Source organism: Erinaceus europaeus, chromosome 4 (genome assembly GCF_950295315.1).
Source record: "Erinaceus europaeus chromosome 4, mEriEur2.1, whole genome shotgun sequence".
Lineage (NCBI taxonomy): Eukaryota > Metazoa > Chordata > Mammalia > Eulipotyphla > Erinaceidae > Erinaceus > Erinaceus europaeus.
In genome coordinates this window covers 8627893-8653999 of record NC_080165.1, presented here as the reverse complement: position 1 = coordinate 8653999, position 26107 = coordinate 8627893, and the positions used below count along the sequence as shown (strand labels likewise).

General features: G+C 40.0%; 1 protein-coding gene across 6 annotated transcripts in view; it reads right to left on the bottom strand.

The window, feature by feature from the left end:
• The window catches only part of ADGB (androglobin), a 152147-nt gene that overhangs the window by 73864 nt on the left and 52176 nt on the right, over positions 1–26107 (bottom strand). For all 6 annotated transcript variants that reach the window (XM_060188709.1, XM_060188711.1, XM_060188706.1 and 3 more), the window contains 8 exons: positions 22969–23103; positions 21552–21646; positions 16637–16811; positions 13748–13838; positions 10711–10840; positions 5063–5096; positions 3840–4032; positions 1395–1458 (listed from right to left, as the gene is read on the bottom strand). In XM_060188709.1, the coding sequence (XP_060044692.1) occupies positions 1395–1458; positions 3840–4032; positions 5063–5096; positions 10711–10840; positions 13748–13838; positions 16637–16811; positions 21552–21646; positions 22969–23103 (917 nt within the window). The remainder of the gene's footprint in view (positions 1–1394; positions 1459–3839; positions 4033–5062; positions 5097–10710; positions 10841–13747; positions 13839–16636; positions 16812–21551; positions 21647–22968; positions 23104–26107) is intronic.

Below are 26107 nucleotides of genomic sequence, written 5' to 3'. Positions count from 1 at the left end.
CAGGGGAGAGAGAAAGACAGACACCTGCAGACCTGCTTCACCACCTGTGAAGTGACTCCCCTGCAGGTGGGGAGCCAGGGGCTCAAACCGGGATCCTTATGCCGGTCCTTGTGCTTTGCGCCATGTGCGCTTAACCCGCTGTGCTACCACCCGACTCCCCAGAATAACTATCTTATACCGTTCTAATGATATGGAAAAAACTCATAGTGGCTAAATATGGTCAGTCAGTCATGGAGGCTGTGTCTGTAAGCTGGTGCCGTAATAGAGTGGACAGAAAGAAAAGGACTGGGGTGTATCTCAAATAACAGGGAGAGGGAAGACTGTGCCCAGGATGAGACGGTGTTCAGAAAGCTGAGACTCTGAGTAGGGAGGCCACAGTTACCTTGACAGAGAAAGGGCACTCTACTGGAAATATACTATAATAGTTTACAGGCATTTTATTTCAGTTTAGTTTATTTCTCCAGGGTTATTACAGGGGCTCGGTGTTTGCACCAAGAATCCACTGCTCCTGGAGGCTATTTTCCCCTTTTGTTGCCCTTGTTGTTTTATGGTTGCTGTGGTTATTATTATTTCTGTTATTGCTGTCGTTGTTGGATAGGACAGAGAGAAATCGAGAAGAGGAGAGGAAGACAGAGAGGGAAAGAGAAAGACAGACACCTGCAGACTCCTTCACTGCTTGTGAAGCGACCCCCCTGCAGGTGGGGAGCCGGAGTCTCGAACCAGGATCCATGTGTGCTCTTTGTGTCATGTGCGCTTAACCCACTGCACTACAGCCCGGCACCCTACAGATGTTTTATGTATGTGCTGTAAACCTTTTATTCCTTCTTCGCCAACATTTCAGCCACCTACCCCGTGCATCCAGGTCAGTTAGACCGGCTGCTTTGCTACGGAGAAGTATGGAGTACTGAGTCAAGCCTGAACAGCTGTATGCGTGTGGTATCAATTCATCCTGTACGGGAGTTGTTAATGTCCAGAGTTACGAATGAAGAGACTGGGACAAGGCTAGGACAGATAATCTGCTAAAAGTCACAGTTTGTGAAACAGCAAAACTGAATACAGGCCTGTTATTCTCAACTACTTGTGTTAATTGTCTTTCAAACTCCTAGTACGTCAACATGGTTTTTAATAATGGTCTCTGACAGGTGCGTCAAAGGAATTTTCTTGGAATTAGATTTTAAAACTTCCTCTCTTCAGGTGGGAACTGAAGGCTTGAAGAAGGGTCCTTATGCATGGCAGCCTGTGCACGTTACCAAGATTCAAGAATTAATTTTTAAAATATAATCATACATCAAGTTTAGAAGCAGTTGATAAATTTGAAATGTTTTGGTCACATGACTTGATTTAAAAAATTAAGTATAGGAAAGGAGAGAGAAGATACAGTTACATATATTTACCTTAAATTCCGATTTCTGAAAGTTAAGGCAGTAAGAACTTGGCTTGTGGAAAACATATATATACCTGAAAATCATTATTAACAAATTATTATCGTTCTATATAACAGACCAGCACTACATGATAAATTTCTTAGAATACTGTAATTATATGCAAAGCAAGGCTAAGACACATGAAAGATGAAAATTTACAACAACTAAGAGAATAGAAAAGAGGTTACTAAGGGGTGGGGTTTGCTAGAGAGAAATAGAGAAAATGACACAACTTTTGATTACAAGGAATATCTGAAGGGTGACATGGGGAAACATCCAGGGAAGACCATCTGATCATACCAGGTTGGTGCTTACCCCAGGCTTGGATAACCCCACGGCCTAATCACTCTGCACGGTTAACAAAGATCTGTAACTTCTCAAACACGGACAGCTGTCAGCTGCTGCCAAAGCTCAAGGAGCCAAAGTGCCAGGCCTTCCTCTATTCGATTCTTGATGTGAATGGGAGGGTACATGACATGCTAATCGTTGCAGCTCTAAGTCTGTTGAGATTCCATTGGGAGTGCTAGTCAAGAGAGACCTTGAGGGAGTTACGAAGCACAAGGGCCGGCATAAGAATCCCGGTTCGAGCCCCCGGCTCCCCACCTGCAGGGGAGTCACTTCACAGGTGGTGAAGCAGGTCTGCAGGTGTCCCTCTTTCTCTCCCCGTCTCTGTCTTCCTCTCCTCTCTCCATTTCTCTCTGTCCTATCCAGCAACAATGACATCAACAGCAACAATAACTACAACAATAAAAACAAGGGCAACAAAAAGGAATAAGTAAACAAATAAAGCAAATAAATATTAAGAGAGAGAGAGACCTTGAAATAAAAAATACCAGCTGAAAGAGTCTTGAAGGTTTTTCTACAGCCCTTTTGCAAATGTCCCTTCTCCATTTTTGTCTTCCTTGTAATGAACTGTTTTTGGTTTTATTTTGCTGGTATAAGTCACTTTGGGATTCCTTCAGTGTATCTTGTAACTAACTAATAAAAGGCACAGGACCAGTGGTCAGTGCTTCCCTACTTGCAATCCTCCTTTAGGAGGGATGCTTGAGCTGAGCCCCATCAGGCTTCACATCAGTTCTTAGGATAATCATGTGTTGTTCCTGAATCCAAGACTCCCAATGGACTCAACTGACAAGGGAGTTTCAATGTCAAACGTGATGATACCAGTTACAACACTATTTCATGGATATTTTCTGAGAGCAAAAATGTTTTCACACGGACACAAAACTGAGTATCTGGGAGAATGGACAGGTTAACTCAATGCTTTCCTGACACGGCCTTGCACAATGTATAATACAGCAACTAACTCCTCACTATGGCGGCTGTGATTTTTATGTGGCTTTGGAGAATAAATGCAGACATCTCCGGATGAGCAATATCACTGAGACAATCCAAGGGCCCACTTTTTTTTTTTAATTGAGAGAGGAAGAGGGAAAAGGAGACAGAAGAGAGACACATCTCTATGACTCTTCCATTGACAGAGCTCCTTCAGTGTCCTCCCGTAGTCCCAGGTCTTGAACTTAAGGCTTCACTCATAGTAACGACACACTCTACTAGTGAGCTTTCTCCTGACCTCACACACTTTAAATATCTTACAGTTTTATTTCCAACTATACCTCAATAAAAATAAATTTAAAAAAAAACTGAATTCATGGCTGTAATGGGTTAAAACTACTTGATCTCTCTCAGTGAAAAAACTGGCTTCATCTTAAACACATGTTTGAGGAGATGTTGAATCTATCTTGAGATAGGTCTGGTGACTGATACTCTGGGAAGACAATCACTTCACCTGTTTTCCCTCTCTTGACCTCTACTTAGGTACTAAACCAACACTGAAAAAATACTAGCTGGGTTGGGAAGATAGCATAATAGTTATGGCAGACTCTCATGCCTGAGGCTTTGAAGTCCCAAGATCAATCCCTCATAAAACAGAGTTGAGCAAAAAACAAAACAGAGTTGAGCAGTGCTCTAGTAAAAAAAAAAAGAAAAAAAAGGAAAGGGGGGGATTGGGGGTAGGAGGTGGCAGAGTGGTAACACACTGGGCTAAACACATAGTAGGAAGCACAAGGACACACACAGGGATCCTGGTTCAAGCCCCCGGCTCCCCAACTGCAGGGGTGTCACTTCACAGGCAGTGAAGCAGGTCTATAGGCATCTCTCTATCTCTCTCTGTCTCTCTCAGTCTCTCTCTCCCTCTCCATCTCCCCCCTCTTCTCTCAATTTCTCTCTGTCCTATCTAATAAAATGGGAAAAAAATGGCCCAGTGATAACACTTGAGGCCCAGTGATAACACTTGAGACAAAAAAAAAAAAAAGATGAAAATATACTGGCTTAACTCTTACGTGATAGCTAAGCTAAAAGTAATAGTTTATACAACAGCTTTATTGGTACATGGGGAATTTCACTAATACTTACTGAAAACATATACAGAAGTCTTCGAAATCTACCCAGATGTCACTGGGAATACCTGAATTTACTGTTGAGAGTTCTTCCTGTGATTTTTCTTGTGTTGCTGTTGTCAGACTGGTCAAATCTTTTTCTGTGCTAAGTCCTTCTGCTTGATGAACTGGATCATTCAATCCATAATATTCGGTTAGTTCCTCTGTGCCTAGGTGAGACAGATAAAACATGCATAGGCTGTTAGCAATTAACATATAGAAGATTGTTTTTTTTCAACAGAAAGTTGACATTGATTTCTAAGAAAATTTCTGAAACAACTTAATTGCAGTCTTCAGGCTCATGAAAATCCATTCCATGCACATTCTATGTACTCAGGAGAGTATTTTCGTAACTTGTATGTCAAATAGAATATGCAGAAATTTAAAGGCACTGGCTTACTTCTGAGTACACATTAGAGATTGTAAAGTTAGAATAGAAATTTACTTGTTTGTGTACTTTAAATTTGCTGTGCACTGCAGATGTGTAGTTACAGACCTGTTGCTATTAAAAAAAAAAAAAAAGCCCAGGCAAGAGGAGTTAGGAATGTAAGCTATGATTGTAATTAATGAATTTCTATAAGTCACCTAATTGTTTCTCACAGTTGCTGGTCTGAATTTTATTTCTCAAGTAATGCAGTATAATTTGTAATGTTTGCTGGAATCAACATTGCATATGCTCATGTCACAGAACTCTGTTTTTGGATTTGCGATGGTTGTAATGCTTTGATGTCAATGTGCATGTACAGAACACATTAACTTTGTTGATGCATGATCAAATGATCTTTTGTTTTGACTTCAGACTTGAATTTTTAGCAAGTGAGATTATTGGATTCTCTGGCAATGAACATTAGATTCAACATCTTTTGGCCAAAAGACAGAAGAAAGGAATGCTTAAATTTATCAAGAAGCAGAGGCTTCTTTGTACTTTGAAATCTGAAAAAATAAAACTGTCCTGGGGGTCAGGTGGTCACAGAAGTGGCAGAGCACACATTTCTGTATACGAGACTAAATTCAAGCTCCTGGTTCCAACCTGCAGGAGGGTGTCTTCAGGAGTGGTGAAGACCCTCTCTCTAAAACTCCATCTCTATATATCTCTCACCCTCTACAAAAGTGCCCTGCAGGAAAGGTGGAGTTGTAAAGTAATGAAGCCCCAGTAAAAACCCGAGTAGCAAAAAAGCAAGATATGAGCTCTTAATTTACCTCTTCCAAATATAGATTGTGGAACAAAAACACCCTATGAATGAAAAGAGACAATTGAAGAAATTACTTGTGAATTCAATCAATCAGTACAATTATCTAAGGTACCAAAGTTTTTAAAAGAATTAATACAATTTTTGCAACACTGAAAAAAAGTGTTTTGTAACTATCAAAACACAGAGTGTAAAATAACACAGAAGCACTATTTGTACAAACTAGACAGTAATGTCAACTTTTATTTGTATATATGTACATTAACTTGTAAGTATTTATTGATCACAGCAACACATCAACTTAAGACTTTGCCTGCTTTGTAAATCGAAACATAGAATAAGACAAAAATTTTGGCCATTAAAATTCTCACATTTAATGTAAGAAATTGAGGACTTAAATTTTGTGACATCGAAATGCGGTATATGTTAACTTACTCAATAACTGAAACCTACGATGAAAGATAAACTGCTAGCCGGGGATGTGGCTCAGTGGTAGAGTGCAGGACTTGCATGCATGAGAACTTGAGTTTGATTCCTGACACCAGACATCCAGAGTAATGTTCCACTTTTTTTTTTTTTGGTCTCTCTTTCCCTGTATTTCTCTCTCCTTACTAGGTAAATAAATAATAAATTAAAATTACGACACGCCTAAACTAAGTAGGTGTATTATTTGCAAGAGGCCCCTGTCACTAATACACAGTTAGACGTACTGAAATTCAGGATTGGCAGTCTATGCCTAGGACCTGTTAAAACTGGGCTCAAATAATAAAAATGGGTCCATGAAACCTGGGCTGGGGTATGGTGTGTTGTACAGAGTGAAGGACTCTGGAGAAGGAAGGAGGAAGGATGGGACAAAGACATGGTTGGCCTCTGGAGCATGGTACTAGAGATAGACTTAGACTGGGGGAGGGAGTGTCTTACGAACACCTGTCATAGGGAGAGGAGAGGCTGGACCTGTGTGTCAACAGCTATACTATAAGCCAATACCCCCTTTCCCAATAAAGTGAAACAAACAAAAAAAATTAATGCTGAAAAAAATAAAAAAATATATCTGAAAAAATTTTAAAAAAACAAGTAAAAGTAAAAACAGTTTCTCCACATTTTAATAGGGAAATTAAGTTGAGTATGCATGTACGACTCTAGTGTGTCTCAAAACCAATCAACTATGATTAAAAAGAAAGAGCTAAAGTTATACAAATTCATACAGGCTGATGATGGATACCCCCTAGTAATCTGAATGAAGCAGACTGTACATTGAGGGCTGGATGGTGGTGGCCCCATTGAGTGCACACATTGAGGGCTGGATGGTGGTGGCCCCATTGAGTGCACACATTGAGGGCTGGATGGTGGTGGCCCCACTGAGTGCACACATTGAGGGCTGGATGGTGGTGGCCCCATTGAGTGCACACATTGAGGGCTGGATGGTGGTGGCCCCATTGAGTGCACACATTGAGGGCTGGATGGTGGTGGCCCCATTGAGTGCACACATTGAGGGCTAGATGGTGGTGGCCCCACTGAGTGCACAGATTGTCATGCACAGGGAATTGGGTTCAGCACCTCCTCCAGACCTCCCACCTTCATGAAGCTTCATAAGCCATGAAGCAGGTCTGCAGCTGTCTCTTGTTGTTTCCCCTCTTCTTTCAATTTCTATCTGTCCTATCAAATAAAAAAAGAAAGAAAGAAAGAGAAGAAGAAAAGAAAAGAAAGTTTGCCCGATGTGCTGGCATCATCACTAAGCCCCAGCAATAACCCTGGAGGCAATAATATATATACCAAAAAATAAACCAATGCCTTCTCCCCCTTAAAATACATTAAAATAATTTTAAAAAATAGTTTAATAAGTGTTAATGACAAATAATCTCTTTTATTCCTTAGAAACAAATTAGCAAGAATGGAAGAAGGAGAACATAAAATCAGGGTTGATTACAAGGGATGACTGAATGTCTATATAAAGAAAAGACAAATTCAAACTTCTTCTCTTTTGTCCTTTCCTAGAAAGTACTCCAGACGCTCGTTATTGAGAAATCTCGAGTCTGGGTCCACAATTTTAGTGTGAGTAGACTTCTGTACAAAGAGAAAGGGGATTAGTCTAACGAACATCCATGTGTTGGTGCTTGAGATTCCCAGCTCCTCGGGGCTGCTTGACTTTAATCACACTAATGAATGAATCTAAACCAATTTGTATGATCTTGTTTCATCCCAGGAGAGAGATTAAAGACTCTTAACTGGAGAAACTGACCATAGATGTCACAGAAAGGTCTCAGGAGAGCTAATCTCTCTCTCTCTCTTCAATGAATGCTACCCAACACCAAGTATCCAAAACTCAGTGGTGTTTATATGTCGTAAACACATATGAAAAACATATAGCTGGGGAGTCGGGTACTAGTGCAGCGGGTTAAGCACACATGGCACAAAGCACAAAGACCAGTGTAACCATCTGGGTTCTAGCTCCCGGCTCACCACCTGCAGAGGAGTCGCTTCACAGGTGGTGAAGCAGGTCTGCAGGTGTCTGTCTTTCTCTCCCCCTCTCTGTCTTCCCCTCCTCTCTCCATTTCTCTCTGTCCTATCCAACAACGACAACATCAATAACAACAATAACTAAAACAATAAATTAACAAGGGCAACAAAAGGGAAAATAAATAAATATTTTAAAAATTTTTTAAAAAGAAAAATATATAGCTATAGAAGTAGAAAGATAGTTTTATAAAAAAAAAAAAATGTCCCTTAGGGTAGATAGCATAATGGTTATACAAAGAGACTCTCATGCCTGAGGCTCCAAAGTCCCAGATTCAGTCCCCTGCACCACCACCAGAAGTCAGAGCTTTGCAGTAAGAAAAACAAAATGTCACAAAAATAAATATTAAAATATAATAATAAAGTTTTTAAGTTACCAGTATCAGAAAGGGTATGCGTCTATTGAATAAGAAACATAGTATACAAAATATAATCAGGATCAAGAAATCATTTAGAAATTAAAAATAGCAAGCTGCAATAAACTCAGTAGAGGTTGGATTGTAAAGCTGATAGAAAAGTGAATAAAAATTCTAAAAAAAAGAATGGTGACAATGCATGACACTGGATACCCGACAGTGTATTTTTTTAAAAAAACTTATTTATCAATTTATTTATTTGACAGAAACAGAGAAATTAAAACAGAAGGAGAGGTGGTGAGAGAGAGAGAGAAAGAGAGAGAGAGAGAGAGAGAGAGAGAGAGAGACCTGCAGCACTGCTTCACTGTTTGTGTTACCGGCATGTGGGGACCAGGTGCTTGAACCTGAGCCCTTGTGTGTGGTGACTTTCTTCAACCTATTGCACCATCTCCCAGACCCAGCACAATGATTTCTTTGTCATTTACCAAAAGCAGAGAGGGAAAAAAAAAAAAAAGGGAAAATGGGGGACTGGGCTATGGCACACCTGGTTAGGTGCACACAGTACTAAGTGCAAGGACCCCTGCTAGAATCTGGGTTCTTTTAAAAAATTTTTTTAAAACTTTATCTGTAGGATAGAGACAGTCAGAAACTGAGAGGGAGGGGGTGATAGAGAGGGAGAGAGACAGAGAAACACCTGTAGCCCTGCTTCACCACTTGTGAAGCTTTCCCCCTGCAGGTGGGGACAAAGGGCTCGAACCTGGGTCCTTGCACATTGTAACATGTGCACTCAACCAGGTGTGCCACCACCTGGCCCCTAGAATCTGGGTTCTAACCCTCAGCAACCCACCTGAAAGGGGGTCGCTTCCCAAGTGGTGAAGCAGATCTGCAGCTGTCTGTGTTTCTTTCTCCCTCTCTGACTTCCTCCTCTCCTATGTTATTTTCTCTCTATCCTATCCAAAAAAATTAAATAAACAAAAAAAGGGGCCACAGGAGCCGTGGATTCGTAGTGCAGGAACTGCGCTCCAGGGGTAACCCTAGAGGCAGGAGTAATTAATTAATTAAAAAGTGAAAATGGAAAAAGTTGAACTACATTAACATAAAAAGTCTTCACATCAATGCAACCAATGTTATAAGTCAGTGTGACTTTCATAAAAACAGACACAACAGTAGAGTGAAAAACAGAAAAATATCTGCAAATAACAATACAAAAGGTTCACTTCAACTTCTATAAAGAACAATAACAACAGAACTCTAACTAATCTAATTAAAACTGGGAAAAATATTTAAGTACCTACTCATCCATACATATGTACATACATAAATATGACCAACAAACACACAGATTATATCTCTGGGATATATCTCAGTGATATAGCCCTTATAAGTAAGGATGACTACTATTTAAAAAATTAAAATGAGAAATAGTGAATGTTGGTGAGAGTATGGACAAATTGAAACCCTTGTGAACTCTTAGTCTTTGCTTAAAAAAAAATTTTAAATGAATTTACCCTATGACTCAGCAATTCCACATCTGGATGCAGATGCAAAAGAACTGTAAACAGTATCTAAGAGATATTTTCAGGGGCCCAGCAGTGGCACACCTGGCTGACTGCACGTTACAATGCATAAGGGCCTGGGTTCAAGCCCTGCAGGGGGAAAGCTTTGTGAGTGGTGAAGCAGTATTGCATCTCTCTCTCTCTCTCTCCCCTCACTCTCTACCACCCCATTCTCTCTCAATTTCTGGTTGTCTCTATCAAATAAATAAAAAAAGAGAGACTTTACACCAATGTTCATAACAGTATCATTCATCAAGGGCCAGAACAAAACTTGGAACTAAATCTGGCCCTGCACATAAATAGAAACACACTCAAGAACAGACTTAACACCACTGCTTGCAATAAGAAACAAGATGCCACAGATACAACCACTGGAAATGTGAAAAAATTAAAATGTTTATTTATTATCGGGGAGGAGGAAGCTGAGAATAGGAGAAAGAGAGCATGGAAAAAAAAAAAAAAAAAAAGAACAACCAAATACTGTTCCGGTCATTGAACCTCTGACTTCTGGGGTTCAGTCATACAAGTTTACAGGCTGGGCTATCTCCCCAGTCTGTGGGAAAAAAAATAAAAGAAAAATTTAAGGTGGCTAATTATATACTAAATACCTCTGATTACTGAAATGAATAAACTATGATACAGAAAAAGAGAAAGCGTTCATAAGTGATAATAAATGGTAGACGTGTCAGAAAAGTCAACACAGTCCATGTCAATGAAATTGTGCGGCTACGATGCAAAGTTCTATGTAGTTTAGAGGACGTGCATCTTGGAGACAGAGTGAGAAGCATCTGGGATCGCTGTAGAACGTGTTTGGCTCTGAATGGCAGACAAGAAATGCAACCCCCAAAAGACACTGGGCAAGTCGACATATAAGAGGTGAACCTTCCATTTTCTAATCCAGACAATGGTATATAAAAACTCACATTCAGGGAGTCCAGCTGTAGCTCAGCGGGTTCAGCTCAGGTGGCACAAAGCACAAGGACCGGCAGAAGGATCCCAGTTCCAGCCCCCAGCTCCCCACCTGCAGGGGAGTCGCTTCACAGGTGGTGAAGCAGGTCTTCGGGTGTCTGTCTTTCTCTCCCTCTCTGTCTTCCCCTCCTCTCCAGATTTCTATCCGTCCTACTCAACAACAGTGACAGCAATTGCAACAATAACAAGGGCAATAAAGAAGAGGGGGGAAAGAAAAATGTTTTACAATTCAGAATTACATCAGAAGTAACAGTAACAGTTACCTGAGATACAGCTTTTGTCAACTGAACTAGGTCTGACTGGCTGAAGGTCATACTTTCATCAGTTTCAGCAAGTGGGGTTAAGCTGTAGACGGGCGACACTCCTTTCTTGATAAAAGATGGCATGATATGGCTAATGGAGAAATAACAGCTATCATTTGAGTCTTGTCCAAAGTTACTGATAACTGCACTTTGGAAAAAGACACATTGTTGTAGGTGTATGTTATAATGAATCCACATTTGCACACATCAAATGCACTTAAGCATTATATAAGAAATTTGCATATACCTGTGTAAATATGCAAGTTAATTTAAATAGATTTTATATATTACAAAATGATCACAGCAATAAATCCATTTAACACCTATCACTATATATAGTTACAGCATTTTCCTTCTGATGAGAGCTTTCCTAAGGCCCAATCTATTAGCCATTTTCAAATATACATGACGTATTTTTATTTATAAATATCATTTTGTATATTATATCCTCTGGACTTATTTGCAGCTTAATATTCTCTTGGCCCATTTGGTCAACCTTCCAACCCCTATCTGTGCAAAGGACAGTTTGATTTTTCTTTTCAGTTATCATAAAAAAAAGATCACGCAGCATTTATCTTTCTCCATCTCACTGCACTGAACAGTTTCCATGTCAGAAACAGCAAGACATCCTTCTTTTTATGATTTAGTAATACATCATTGTGTGTTCTGTAACTGAACATTTATCAATAATAGGACATATAATAATTTTTATTTTATTGTTCACATCGTTTCAACCATTATTATTTTTGCTTTATATTAAACACGTTGAGTTGTTATCTATAATACTAAAGAAATGTTCTCTATAAATCATTGTTTTTTCACTGTAAACAAATTACAGTATTACTTTTCTAATGAATTCAGGACCCTGGACATGTGTCACACCACCAAATGGGCCTTCCTTACTCCCCCTTTTCTATTCTTTATCTTTAGTGAGAGGGAGAGGAGAGAGAAATAGGAGAAAATAGACACTTGGTATTGGGTTTCAAACCCAAGTTCTCACATAAGGAATGCAAAAATTCTTTAGTCCTCAAGAATAAGAGAGCATGTCTTACTGGGTCAGCTGTTCCGTGACCCCACCTCTGATTATTTTAAAGTTATGCTCATTATCTTTGAATAATGATGATCAAAATGTCAGAATTTGACATTTCGAATTAGCTTAAGGATCAGCACAGTGCATCAATGAAAGAGGGCTGACTCAGATCTAATTATGAGTCTTGAGCACTTAAGTCTTGACTTAAGTCTAAAACTGTAGAAATCATATTGGCTTCTCCAGTATATGGAATTTCCTTCCAAATAAATACTGATATGATTCCAAATTACCAAGACCATAGCTAGAGGCACAATTAAAAGGCTTATAGGCACAATAAAAAGGCATACATTATTGTATACATTTAGAAGGCAACCTTCTGAAACAGAATTTAACTTGGCATATGAAGATGTGTTCATTATTTTCATTTTTACTAATGATTTAACAATGTTTTACGAAATTTTAAGATTTCCATGCAGGTGAAAATTCACCTTAAGCTAAACGTCTCTTGGGTTTACCTGAAGCTACCATAAACATATTTGTGAAAGGCTAACTTGGCTTGTTACTGACAAGACTGACCATGATAGTTGGAATAACAGTCACTTGCCAGGGACTTGCCAGAGAAAGCTTTGTCTTTAAGTTGACCTTAGAGCTTTAAATGTGACAAAGCAGAACTAAACATTCCTTTCATGTGAGACGATATGCCTTTCATATCTTTGCTGTCATTTTGCAAGAGTGGAGAGAATATGCAAATCAATTTCCTATGCATTGAACAGTGAATGGATTAGGCTGGATCCAAGTAAGGACTGAAGTTCTCTAAATCTGGATTCCAGATTTCTTCACCTCTATCCAGCATATTTTTGATCCTGGTGATCTGAACAACACTAATAACTTGAGAGATAGTGGAAAATTATTAGAAATGAAAAAAAAACTAACATTTTAGTGAGTAAAATCATAGAATTATTTGCAAAAAGAAATATGAGCCATTAGTATGCATGTGTTACATTTAGGAAACAGTAGTGGGAGGGACAGACTTGCATGCCTGAGGACCCTAGGACCCAGTTTCAACCCCCAGCACTAACATGTGACAAAGTTATCAGTGTTCTGGATACTCTTTCATGAAAATTGGTGTGTGTGTGTGTGTGTGTGTGTGTGTGTTTTAAGTGAAATCACAAGATCAAGGAAATAATCTTTAGTAGATATCATACAAAGATTTTTTTGATGAGTCACAACATCAGCAGACTTGATTTGACTCACACCAGGTCATCTTTTCAGATAAAGAAACACACACAGGGAGAGAGGGCGGGTGGAATCTCACAACACCAGAGCTGCCCTCAGTGTTATGGTGTTTATTTTCTTTTTCCTTTACTTTAGCATTTACTTTTTCTCCTTTTTTTTTCTTCTTCTTTATTGTGGGGATTGATGGTTTGCAGCCGACAGCAGAATACAGTATGTATGTATATATGTATGTGTATGTATAAAATCCCTCAGTTTTCCACATAACAATCTAATCCCCCACCTAGATCCTCCTCCACCATCAATGTTCCAGGACCTGAACACCCCCCACACACATACACACACACACTCACCCTTTAAAGTCCTTTACTTTGGTGCAAGACACCAACTCCAGTCCAGGTTCTGCTTTGTGTTTTCCCTTCTGTTCATATTTCTCAACTTCTATCCATGAGTGAGGTCATCCCATATCTTTCTCTTTCTGCCTTATCTCACTTAGTGCTGTGGCATTTTTATGAGGTGCTGGAACTTGAATGTGGGTCCCCCTTATAATGAAGCAGACACCCTGGTACTATACCGGATGAGCTAAATTTCTCTGGCCCCATACACATTTTTAATCTTTTTCCTTCAGTTAATGTTTTTCATGATACTCTCTTCTAGAGTCACTTTTCAGCTGTGTGTCCCACAATACACTGTGTTAACAAGACGCATTTGTGGGAAGTAACATTATAAACTTACGTTTCTCTTGGGATTGTAAATGTAGTCATTCGATAATTCAAAAATGGACTTGAAATTTCAAGAAACTGTTCAGGCTTCTTTATTATTATTTCTAAAAAATAAGCAGGCATTATGAACTACTTTTTATGAAAGAAATCCTCTAGGATAGCATGCAGAACTTAGCTTTCAATGAAATAGATTACCACATGTCCAGAAAAATCCACTGGCATTAACTAGGAATATACTGGTATACTTTTATTTATCAACAGAACTTAGTAGAGTGTGCCAATATTAGATTTCAGTAGTCTACTTCACAGAAGATTTCCAGATTTATAATGTAGAAGAATCAGCTGTCAAGAGATAGATCTGCCATTGTCTTAGAGAATAATTATTAGAAGTTTAGCTATTTCAAATAAAATATTTTACTAAAAACATCTGTTTTCTTAGGTAGCCTCTATAATAATGCTAAGGCTCACCCTATTAAGAGGATGCATAAACTAGCACATGGAGGTGGTAGTCAAAAAACAGAAAAGTTATCAAGGGAGAGATCTTGAGTAGAAAAGAAAGCAGAAAGTAAAAAAAAAAAATGATTTGTGGAAGTCCTAAGGAGTCTGAAGCTGATCAGGAAGTTCATTCTCCATGAAGAAAACACACAGCCCATTCACTTTGTGTTTACCAACACAAAAATTAAATGTTAGAAAGGATTATTTTAACAAAAATGCACACACCATGTAAAGGATACTCACTGAGAGGTAAAAAAAAAAAAGGAAAAAAGAAAAAAGAAAAAAAATGAGGTCATAGCAAAGCACGCATGGCTTTCCCCTTACTGTTCTGTGATAATCTCTAAAATAGTCTGTTTCCTTTTCCTGTTAATGTTCACATGAAATATTAAACCTAGTATAAATAAGGTGAGTCTTTAGATGAGACAGCACAACTATGGAATTCCACCAATTTTTAGATGCCTATTTCAGTTTGCAAAAGTTTCCAAATACATCTTTTGATGTATTTGGAAATGAAAGCAAGGGTAGATAAATGGGATGATGAAACTAAAAAAAACTTCTACACATCAAAAGCAAACTACAAAAGAATAACCAGACAGCTCAGTAAATGGAAGATATTTGCATATCACACATCAAACAACTGATAATAGAACATCTGCACAGGAATGGTGCAGGTCCACAAAGGAAGCAAAAAAATAACCCAATAAAAAAGTGAGCCAGAGAACTAAACAGTTTTCTTTTTTTTTTAATGATGAAGTCACCATTATTTTAAATATCTATTTCCTTTTTGTTGCTCTTGTAGTTTTTATTGTTGTTGTAGTTATTGTTGATGTCATCGTTGTTGGATAGGACAGAGAGAAATAAAGAGAGGAGGGGAAGACAGGGAGAGAAAGACAGACACCTGCAGACCTGCTTTACCACCTGTGAGGTGACTCCCCTGCAGGTGGGGAGCCGGGGGCTCGAAACGGGATCCTTATGCAGGTCCTTGCGCTTTGAGCCACATATGCTCCCGACTCCCACTAAACAGTTTTCTAAAGAGATACACATGGCCCTCAGACACATGAGAAAGCTCCATTTACTTAGCATTAGAGACACATAAATTAAAATCACAAAGAAATTACCAAGATAATCAAGAAGGACGGATGAGTGACAGATAGACCTAACCAAAAAAATAGATAGTTTCCTCTTTCTATCTAGACCAGTCACTTCTTTCATCTTTTTTTTTTTTTTCAAAGTTTCTTCCTGGGATCAGACATGTTGTGCTAAGAAGATCTTTGCCACTATCTACGTAGACCCTGACTGCATCAGCAGATAGAAGGCAAATGCAGGGGAACATTGCATGGCTGGGAGTTCTCATTTCTATTTGAAAAGTATGGAGATCATGGATGAAAGAAGCAGAAAGGAACAAGAATGCATGTCCACCTATAAGACCACGGCAACTTGAGGAGTCTGATTTCCACTTGGATCTAACTGACTGGGATGTGGTTCTCTGGTCAACCATAAAAATACTCAGCAACACTTCCTGAGAGCAGGAATCATGGCAGGCACAGAGAGGATTTCCAACCATGGTTCACAGGACCAAGATCCTAAAGCCTATGCATAGCTTGATAGTGAAGCCTTCACTAGACTGGCACTAGGTATGTTAATCTTGGCTTTGTCTTCATGGTTCATTTAGGACCCAGGCCTGTAAACGCATCCCCTGATACTAGAATCCATAAAGCCCAGCATGCATCTGTCAGGAGAATTGTAAACAGTAAGGTATCACCAAAGACAAAGACAGAAAAATGCAACAGCAAGGAAATAGACGTCAAAGACAAATCAAAAAGACTTTTGAACAGAGATAATACAAGCTTTCAGAACTGCATATTTGCAGCATTCCACAGGTATAATCCACAGCACTACAATTTTTCATCATCATGTGTTAAAACCAGCAAGTGCTGAGTCATGAGAGATAGCTCAGTGATAGAGTGCATGCTTTGCACATAGACAAAGCAGCACAGCATAACCAGGAAAGACAAAGAGCATCGTAAATGGTAGAACGGTGCACAGATCAAGGACCCGGGTTCAAGACTCCAGTCCCCACCTGCAGGGTGCTGGGGCGGGGAGGCTTATCAGTGGAGAAGCAGGTCTGCAGGTGTCTTTCTGTCTCTCTTCCTTCCTCTCTCCTGCCCCCCACTTCTTCTCAATTTCTGGCTGTCTCTACCCAATAAATAAATAAAGATACTATTAAACGAAAAAACAAAAAACACATTTGTACATAAGGTAACATTTGAACATAAAAGGAAATGTAGGCATTAGGTATGATGTGTGGGGATGGTTTGTCCTGATAATATATCTTTGATTGTAAGTCAAACAGACACGAACATCCGAACACTACTTAGAAAAGGTTCTGGAACGTCATGAACCATACCTTGAGCTTCATCCGTTATGACAGTTTCCTTTTTTTGGCGAAAGAGTTTCCAGGCAGGCACAGGGGGTGGTTTGGGTGGCATATACAGAGGACAGGACCTCGTTCTGGTCACCAGCACAGGATGGCTATAGGTGTGGCAAAGACCATACTCTCTAAGTTTCTCGGCAGAATTGGTCTAAAGGGTAGAAACCGATCGTGAAAGGATACTTGTAGTCAGTTCATTGCATTTAATATAATGTTTGTTACTATAAAAATGCTGCTCTTGGGTGGAGGATTGATAGCATCATGGTTATGCAAAGAAACCTCTCATGCCTGAGCCTCCAACTCCAAAACCCCAGGATCGGTTCCCGCACCACCATAAGCCAGAGCTGAGCAGTGCTGTGGTTAAAAAAAAAAAAAATCTTGATGCTGCCCTCTCTGTAGAGATATAATTGCAATAAGGAACTATTGCTGCAGTTATTACTTTCTTTCCTCTCTCCCCCCCCCCCAGCTGCTGCTTTCTATTTGCAAAATGTAAAATGAGAATCATTTAGATGGTGGTACCATTTAGATATAAACACTGAAGACTCTATAATACTGCCATAAAGAAAAAAAAAAAGATGATGGGGAGGGGGGTATGCAGTGGTATGTCAGTTGAGCACATTATAAAAAGCAAGGGTCAGGGTTCGAGCTCCCACCTGCAGGTGGAAAGTTTCACAAGTAGTGAAGCAGGGCTGCAGCTCACTCTTTCTCTCTCTGTCTCTCCTTCTCACCCCCTCTTGATTTAACTATCTCCATCCAATAAATAGGTTACAAAAAAAAAAAGATCACATCATTTTGGTTCTAAAATCAATCAAGCCAGGTGAGGGAAACTAGCTTATATGGTTAGTGCACTGCTTTGGCATGGACATGATCCAGGTTCGAGCCTGGCCTCTGTCTCATGGAAGGAAGCTTCCATGCTGTGGTCTCTTTCACCCTTTATCCGCCTGCCTCTCTGTTTGTAAATAAATAAGTAGCATTATAGTTTGCAGTGGTTCAGTGAGTGCAGCAAGCAAGTAGAAAGACCTCCAAAAGATACCATAAAGTACTTAATTAAATAGATTGTACTTTGTCTAAAATATCCTCCTCACCAACTTCCAACTTTGCTTTCCTCAATAACTCTAATGCTAACCTTGTCAAATAAAGTGAGAACTAAAAAACTGGATAAGGGCAAGAGACCAGCACATCCCATCTCCATCAGGAACATCAAAAACCCTCTTGTGGGCCTCTGTAGGAATCAATTGCACTCAATGTAGAGCAGCAGTGGTAGGAACTGCTCCGCTCTCTGGAGGGAGGCTGGGTCAGCCTCCTCTGCCACTCGAGGAAGACAGGTCCTGACATGAGCGCAGCCTAGAATGTTCCCAGCTGTGACCATGACCTGCGAGCTCAGACCTAGAGGGATACAGAGATTGCACTGGTCCTGTGCTAAATATAAGTAGACATATTCTAAAGGGCCCCAGATAGATGTGGTGTATAGTTAATGGCATTTATATGCTTTTTCTATATCTGGGAACTATTCTCTGCCCTGATCCAGCTTTCTAGTCCTATTCCCAACTCTGACACCATCTCCCCAGAAAACATCTTTAGCCCACCTACATGTTGGCTGTTGGGCTCAGGCAAAATTTTACTAAAGTCATGGGCCCCTTGGAATATATCTAAAATAGACTCCCTTTTTCAAAAAATAGAGACCCCAAATCTCATCTGCTATATTCTTACCTCTAGGTTCCTGATTATTAAACAATTTGGTCTGCCTTATATCTTAATGTTTTTCAGCCACCAAGTTGCAGATGCTACCATGACACCAACCTGACTTGCCTGGGCAGACGACGTCACCAGTGTGTCCTGGAGCCCCACCTCTCCAGAACCCTGCCCCACTAGGGAAAGACAGAAACACGCTGCGAGTATGGATCGACCTACAAATGCCCATGCCCAGCAGAGAAGCAATGGCAGAAGCCAGACCTTCCACCTTCCGCACCCCATAAAGAATTGTGGTCCATGCTCCCAGAGGAATAAAGAACAGGGAAGCTTCCAATGGAGGGGATAGGATACGAAACTGGTGCTGGGAATTGCACCCTTGTTATCCTACAGTCTTGTCAATCATTATTAAATGGAAAAAAAAAAAAAAGAAAGTAGTCACCTCCAAAAAAAGTCAAACAAAAAATCAACCATTACATTTTCTAGATTAAGGCTTGATACAAGCACTTAATATCAATTTTGTTGTTGGTTCTTAATAATCAGTAAGTGCTGCCAAGTTCAAAAAATTCCACTGCACTTGGGTGTGTGCTGTCAGTGGGTATTCAGTGGTGTCCTTGTCCACAGCTCATGCCTTCTCCCTCAGATAGCTGCTACCCCAGAGGAAACCCCCCTGACCATGCCTGACAATGAGGGCATTCACAGAACAGGAGACAGAGCTGCACCCTGCCAAAGCCAGTCACTTCCCAAATAGCTCTGCAGATCTTCTGAGGTCATTCTGCTTAGAACAATGAAGGATAACATTTGAGCAGAAATTTCAGCTACGCACAGAAGGCTAAAATACTATGGATACACACACACACACACACACACACACACAATGTAGGCAAAAGTTGAATAGCTACTGAAGACAAATTTTGACAAATTCACCAGCTAATTAAAACATTTAAAGTAACATGAAAAATTAAATACAGAAAAGCTGAAGTTCGTAATACTGATAACTACTTTTCTTTCCAGTGACTTTGCATCACTGATGTCTCTGAGAAAAAGCAGTTCTTGAAAGTGTGTATTTCCTTTTTTCCCTTTTTTAAATTTTTTTATTTATAAAATGGAAACACTGACAAGACCATAGGATAAGGGAGGTACAGCTCCACACAGTTCCCACCACCAGAACTCCATATCCCATCCCCTCCCCTCATAGCTTTCCTATTCTTTATCCCTCTGGGAGTATGGACCCAGGATCATTGTGGGATGCAGAAGGTGGAAGGTTTGGCTTCTGTAATTGCTTCCCCCACTGAACATGGGCATTGACAGGCCGATCCATACTCCCAGCCTGCCTCTCTCTTTCCCTAGTGGGGCAGGGCTCTGGGGAAGCAGAGCTCCAGGACACATTGGTGGGGTTGTCTGTCCAGGGAAGTCTGATTGGCATCATGGTAGCATCTGGAACCTGGTGACTGAAAAAAGAGTTAACATACAAAGCCAAACAAGTTGCTGACTAATCATGAACCTAAAGGCTGGAGTAGTGCAGATGAAGAGTTGGGGGTCTCTGTTTTGGAAAGTGTATATTTGTATATTTCTAAAGTAGTTAATTATTGATGTGAGAAGGAACTCCCCAGCTCTCCCCCCCCCCCCCGTGTAATCCAACATGCGGCTGTCACTTTTCTAAATAAAGCTTAAAACTCCTGAAAAAATAAAGTAACTATTTCTATTGGAGTAATGTTTTATAAGACGATTATTGTTTCAGGGTACCATATGAAATCTCTCCAAAATACTTGCCCACATTGGTCAGCCACCAAGATGCCCTCTCCCTCCCTCTTCAGGCACAGTGTGGTGTCTGCCCCCTTCCACCCCTGCCTCTTGCCTCCTTTAGCCATTAGTGTCCTCAGGGAGATCAGCTGATAGTGACCAAAAGTTATTTCAGGGCTCAACCTATCTTTGCCCTTGCAAAGCGGCCGTTTAAATTAGGACCAAAGATCTGTCCATCGCACTATTACAAACCACTGCGTCAGCTAGCACATCGATTCCTCTTGCTGTGTCTCCATCACTTAGTCAGCATTTCATAGAAGCACATAATGGGTGAGTTTACCCATGACTTAAGACAGATCTGCAATCTAAAGGTTGACTAGTACTTGGAGCAATTAAGTAGTGGCTGTAAGGAGTTATTGACACCACTATGTCTAGAAAAGTCATTTAAATAAAGCACCGAGGAGGCTGGAGGGTTAAGCGCACATAGTACTAAGTGCAAGGACCCCTGGTGCAAGAATCAGGGCTCAAGCCCCCCCCCCCTGCTCCCTACCTGCAGAGGAGAGCACTTCCCAAGTGGTGAAGCAGGTCTGCAGGTGTCTCTCTTTCTCCCTCCTTATCTCTCCCTCCTCTCTCAGTTTCTCTCTGTCCTATCCAATAAAAGAAAAAAATGGCTGCCAGGAGCAGTGGATTTGTAGCACCACACCAAGCCCCAGCAGTAACCCTGGAGGCAATATAAAATAAAATAAAATAAAGCACTTACATATGCTGGAACGCTAATCTGAGTGGAGTATATAGCATTTCCGGTACAATACCCATTAAGATATGCTATGCTGAGTCTCTCTGCATTCATGATTATTTCTTTGAAACACATTTATTTTTTAACTTTATCTATCTACTTATTTATTTATTGGGTAAAGACAGCCAGAAATTGAGAGAAGGGCAGAGACTGAGAGACAGAGAGACACCTGCAGCCCTGCTTCATCACTTGCTAAGCTTTCCCCCTTCAGGTGGGGACTGGGGGCTTGAACTTGGATCCCTGTAATGTAAATGCTTAACCAGGTGTGCCACCACCTGGCCCCTCTTAAGACTTTTCTCAACCCTCTCTCAGAACTGTGACCCTGAGAGGCAACTGTAACCTGCAAGGCACTGAACCTAAGTCTGCCTGTAGCAGCTTCTGTACAGAGAGATTTGCCAGAGATGAAAATTCCCAGCGCAAATTCAAAGTCTTGTGGTGACTGTAATATAAGGCATTAAACTAGACAAGAGCTTTAAACTAAACAAGAAGAGAAAACTAGAGCTTTAAACTAGACAGGAAAAGGAAGACAAAAATGTAGAGGAATGTAACCTCGACAATGGCAACAGGAATTTCAGGTTAAGTTCTAGTTTAGCTCCAAGCACAAGCAATTGCATGCACCCACATACACCTTGGCTGACACGTTCTCTAGTCTTGCCAGCTTACCATAGTTTCTAATGCAAAGATCTTCTTTTCATGCAAATAGAGAGGTGTGGATGTAGCATAAACCACCATGTGAGGGGACAGTGTTGCAGAAGAACCTGCAAAAGCAAACATATATTTCGCCATGTTTATCTGTCCTGGAGCAGAAACCTTTACACCAACCATCTCCCACAATCAATCAACTAGATTCTGCATCTTGAGATTGAACTGAACCATGCATGAGTTTGGTTTAAAAACAAAACAAAAGAAGAAGAGGAAGGAGGAGGAGAAGGAAGAGGAGGAGGAGAAGGAGAAGAAGAAGGAAGAAGAAGGAGGAGGAGGAGGAGGAGGAAGAGGAGGAAGAGTAGAAGGAGGAGGAGGAGGAGGAGGAGGAGGAGGAGGAGGAGGAGAAGAAGAAGAAGAAGAAGAAGAAGAAGAAGAAGAAGAAGAAGAAGAAGAAGAAGAAGAAGAAGAAGAAGAAGAAGAGGAAGAAGAAGGGACATTCTTATTTTTATTCTCACTAAGAAAAACACACAAGAGAAAGATTTAGTCATTTTCATTAAGATGATTTATCAGGGAATTTGGGAATGTTATGACCTCTCTGTCAAAAGCATTGTTGAAAGGCATCAATATAGGATCGATTTTTTTAGTGAAAAATATGAAAGATATAACTATTGGGTGACTCCTCTACCAAAAAGGCAACTTTCTGTAAAAAAAAATACATAATTATTAAAAATATAGGTATATATCATTATTATATGTAATAACATGTGCTAGTTATTACAGTTTATGTAGTGCAATATGTGTGTGTGTGTATATATATGCACATTATGCTGTATTAGCTTGATGATATATATGTGTGTGTATATATATGCACATTATGCTGTATTAGCTTGATGATATACTATAATCACCAGTGTATACCTTCCTTCCTGCAAGCACTTTTCTTGTGCCGATTATAATATAAATATGGATAACTTGGGATTTGTCTCATGAGGAACCTTGCTAGTCTGAATACATATGAAGGCTCAACAATTGTCAGCAGCCTTAAATAAGTTGATTTGGCATTTATTTATTTACTTATTTTCTTTTTTTGAAGCCCTTGTTTTTATCGTTGTTGTGGTGATTATTCTTATTATTGATGTTGTTGTTACCTGAGAGGACAGAGAGACATGGAAAGAGGAGAGGAAGACGGGGGGGGGGGGGGGGAGGGGGGGGGGAGAGAAAGACAGACGCCTGCAGACCTGCTTCAACACCTGTGAAGCCACTCCCCTGCAGGTGGGGAGCCGGGGGCTCGAACCAGGGTCCTTCCTCCAGTCCTTAACCCACTGTGCTACAGCCCGACCCCGCCAGCCTTTTTTTTTTTTTTAAAGTATGTATCATTCAAAATATTATGAAGCCGTTTACAATGGCTAACGGTTCCAGGAGACCGGCTACTTACACTCTGACAGAGACAGAAGAGAGTGCTGCACATCTGACGACGGCCTTGACCCGTGAATCGACCACTTGAATTTGTCCTTTTCCTTTTCTCCGTCTTTACTCCTCTTCTTCCCTACGTCCTTCATGTCTGATTTATCTTATGGGTTAAAAATACAAGAGAACTTTTGACTCTACTCATCCAGTCACCGCACTGGAGAATGGGTTAAAAAATACAAGAGAACTTTTGACTCTACTCATCCAGTCACCGCACTGGAGAATGGGTTAAAAAATACAAGAGAACTTTTGACTCTACTCATCCAGTCACCGCACTGGAGAATGGGTTAAAAAATACAAGAGAACTTTTGACTCTACCGATCCAGTCACCGCACTGGAGAATGGGTTAAAAAATACAAGAGAACTTTTGACTCTACCGATCCAGTCACCGCACTGGAGAATGGGTTAAAAAATACAAGAGAACTTTTGACTCTACTGATCCAGTCACCGCACTGGAGAATGGGTTAAAAAATACCATTTAATCTTTTATGACTTTAGCCACACGTATTTCCAGCCTGTACACTCGTCTAGAGATGAGGGCCTTTGACAACTGACAGTAATTGTGAGTGACATGAATGTGTCTGTATGATTGAGTAAACCTCATTTTCTCAAAAGGAAATGGTCATGGCACATAATCTACTTATATGAAATCGCAGTGGCGGGCTGACTCTCACTTTGAAAGAAAGAATAGAAAAGTGAAGACGGAAAAGTGCATGTTCCCTGTGAATTTCTTTCAGATCTTCTTTATTTGGGGCCTCTACAAACGCTCACTTTTCAATTCCCAGGATGTAAAATGGCCCAACCCCTAAGGAAAACAGTCCAGATATTTCTCAGAACACTAGGCACGGAACTACTCTTCCTCTTCTGGGGATGTATCCAAAGAAAGCAAAAATATCCATCCAAAGAGATCTCTGTGCACCTAGGTTCACAGCAGCACAGTTTGTAAAAACCCACACGTGGAAGCAGTCTGGAGGCTCAAGGACAAATGAGTGACCAGGAAAACCGTGGCCTAGAATGAACGGGTCTGATAGGAAGTTGGGGACTTGCGGAGAAAGGTTTCTATTCTCTGATTAGAAGTGATTTATCTATGATCTGATAGTACAGGGAGGTGGAAGGTGAAGGTTCTCATGGTGATTTAATGTAAATGTGACAGATTTATGGAATTTACAGATAACAGAAATTTCAGGAGATTATTGATAGTGGGACTTAGCAGCTAACACTCTACAGGAAGGGTTGGTTAGTTGTGTAAAATGAAATAGCTGGCAAGACATTTATTTATTTTAGTAGAGACAGTTAAAAACTGTTTAAATTTTTGTGTGAGATGGTAGATAATTTATTTCTTTTTTATTTTATTTTATTTATTTATTCCCTTTTGTTGCCCTTGTTGTTTTTATTGTTGTAGTTATTATTGTTGTTGTTGTCGTTGTTGGATAGGACAGAGAGAAACGGAGAGAGGAGGGGAAGACAGAGAGGGGGACAGAAAGATAGACACCTGCAGACCTGCTTCACCGCCTGTGAAGAGACTCCCCTGCAGGTGGGGAGCCGGGGTTCGAACCGGGATCCTTATGCCGGTCCTTGTGCTTTGCGCCACCTGCGCTTAACCCGCTGCACTACAGCCCGACTCCCAGATAATTTATTTCTATATTATTACTAAAGCATGAATTTTTAAATGACTTTTGAAGGTGTTATGGCTATTTTAAAATAATGTCATAAATGGCTACCTAAAATTAAAATAAAATGTGAATAGAAGATTTTCATAGTAAAATTCTAATGCCCTATTTTTTAATACTTAAGTTAATACTATATTTTGTGTTTAAAGTTATCATTATCTTGGTTTTCAAGATTAAAAATAGATGTTAAATCTACCATACAAGCTAATCTATGAGGGAGTTTCACCTTAGTGCCCAAGAAATATTTATATTAATGTCATGGTTTTAATCTGTGTAAATTTCTAGAACCACAAACAACATGACCAGTGGCGAGTAAACTTCTTTAGCTGATGAAAAAAAAAAAAAGTAATGGTAGAAGTGTGAAAATTGTTTCAAAAGAGAGAGGGAATTTTTCTCTCAAGTTACTTTATTCTGAATTCTCTCCTTTTGCTAGCATATTTTCTAAAAGGTCTCATAATACACCACCAGGCCTCCTACTGCCTCATAACCTCTGCATGTACTATTTTCTCTACTTAGTATTCTAAGTACCCTGTCTTTCTCTGGACATCGCACTCAGTTTTGCAAATACAACTCAAACTTCTTCAGGGAATTATTCTCTGATGCCCTAGACTAGGGTCATCTGAATGAATTCGCACAGATTTCTGTATTTCCCTACCAAACCTTAGTTCTCATTATGTATATGGTTAGGATATTCTTTTTTTTTATTAATTTATTTCTTTATTGGGGAATTAATGTTTTCCATTTAACAGTAAATACAATAGTTTGTACATGCAGAACATTCCCCAGTTTCCCATGGTTAGGATATTCTTAACTGGTAGTTGCAATAGGGTAGTTACAATAGAGAGGCCGATGAGGTAAACTATTTGAAAATGGGAAAAGTCAGTTCCACATCTGATTTTGATCATAAAATTACCTGTCATTCCTAGAATACTTGTTGGTTTTCTGCTCAGAGGGTAATATATCTATTCTGCTCAGAGGGTAATATATCTATTCTGCTCAGAGGGTAATATATCTATTCTGCTCAGAGGGTAATAGATCTATTCTGCTCAGAGGGTAATATATCTCTTAGAAGAACAGAGGAGTGGATGGAAAGATGGACAAATGTGTGTTTAAATGAATATTCATGTCAAACAGATGAGGAAAGCCTTCCGCGCCCAAGTAGATCTGAGATACACTGGGAAAACAACTTTAATCAAGCTTCTTTTTTACTTCTTTCATAAATAAATGCAAATTAGGTCATTTCAAAAGTGACTTGTGAAGGCCAGTGAGAGGTTGCACTTGGGCGTGTGGCCATGTTACATTGCACCAGGACCCCAGGTTCAAGTCCCCGGCCCTCACCCACAGGGGGGACCTCATGAAGGGTGAAACAGAATTACAGCGGTTCTCTTCCTCTGTCGCTCTCTCTTTCTATTTTTTCCCCTCCCCTCTCAATCTCTC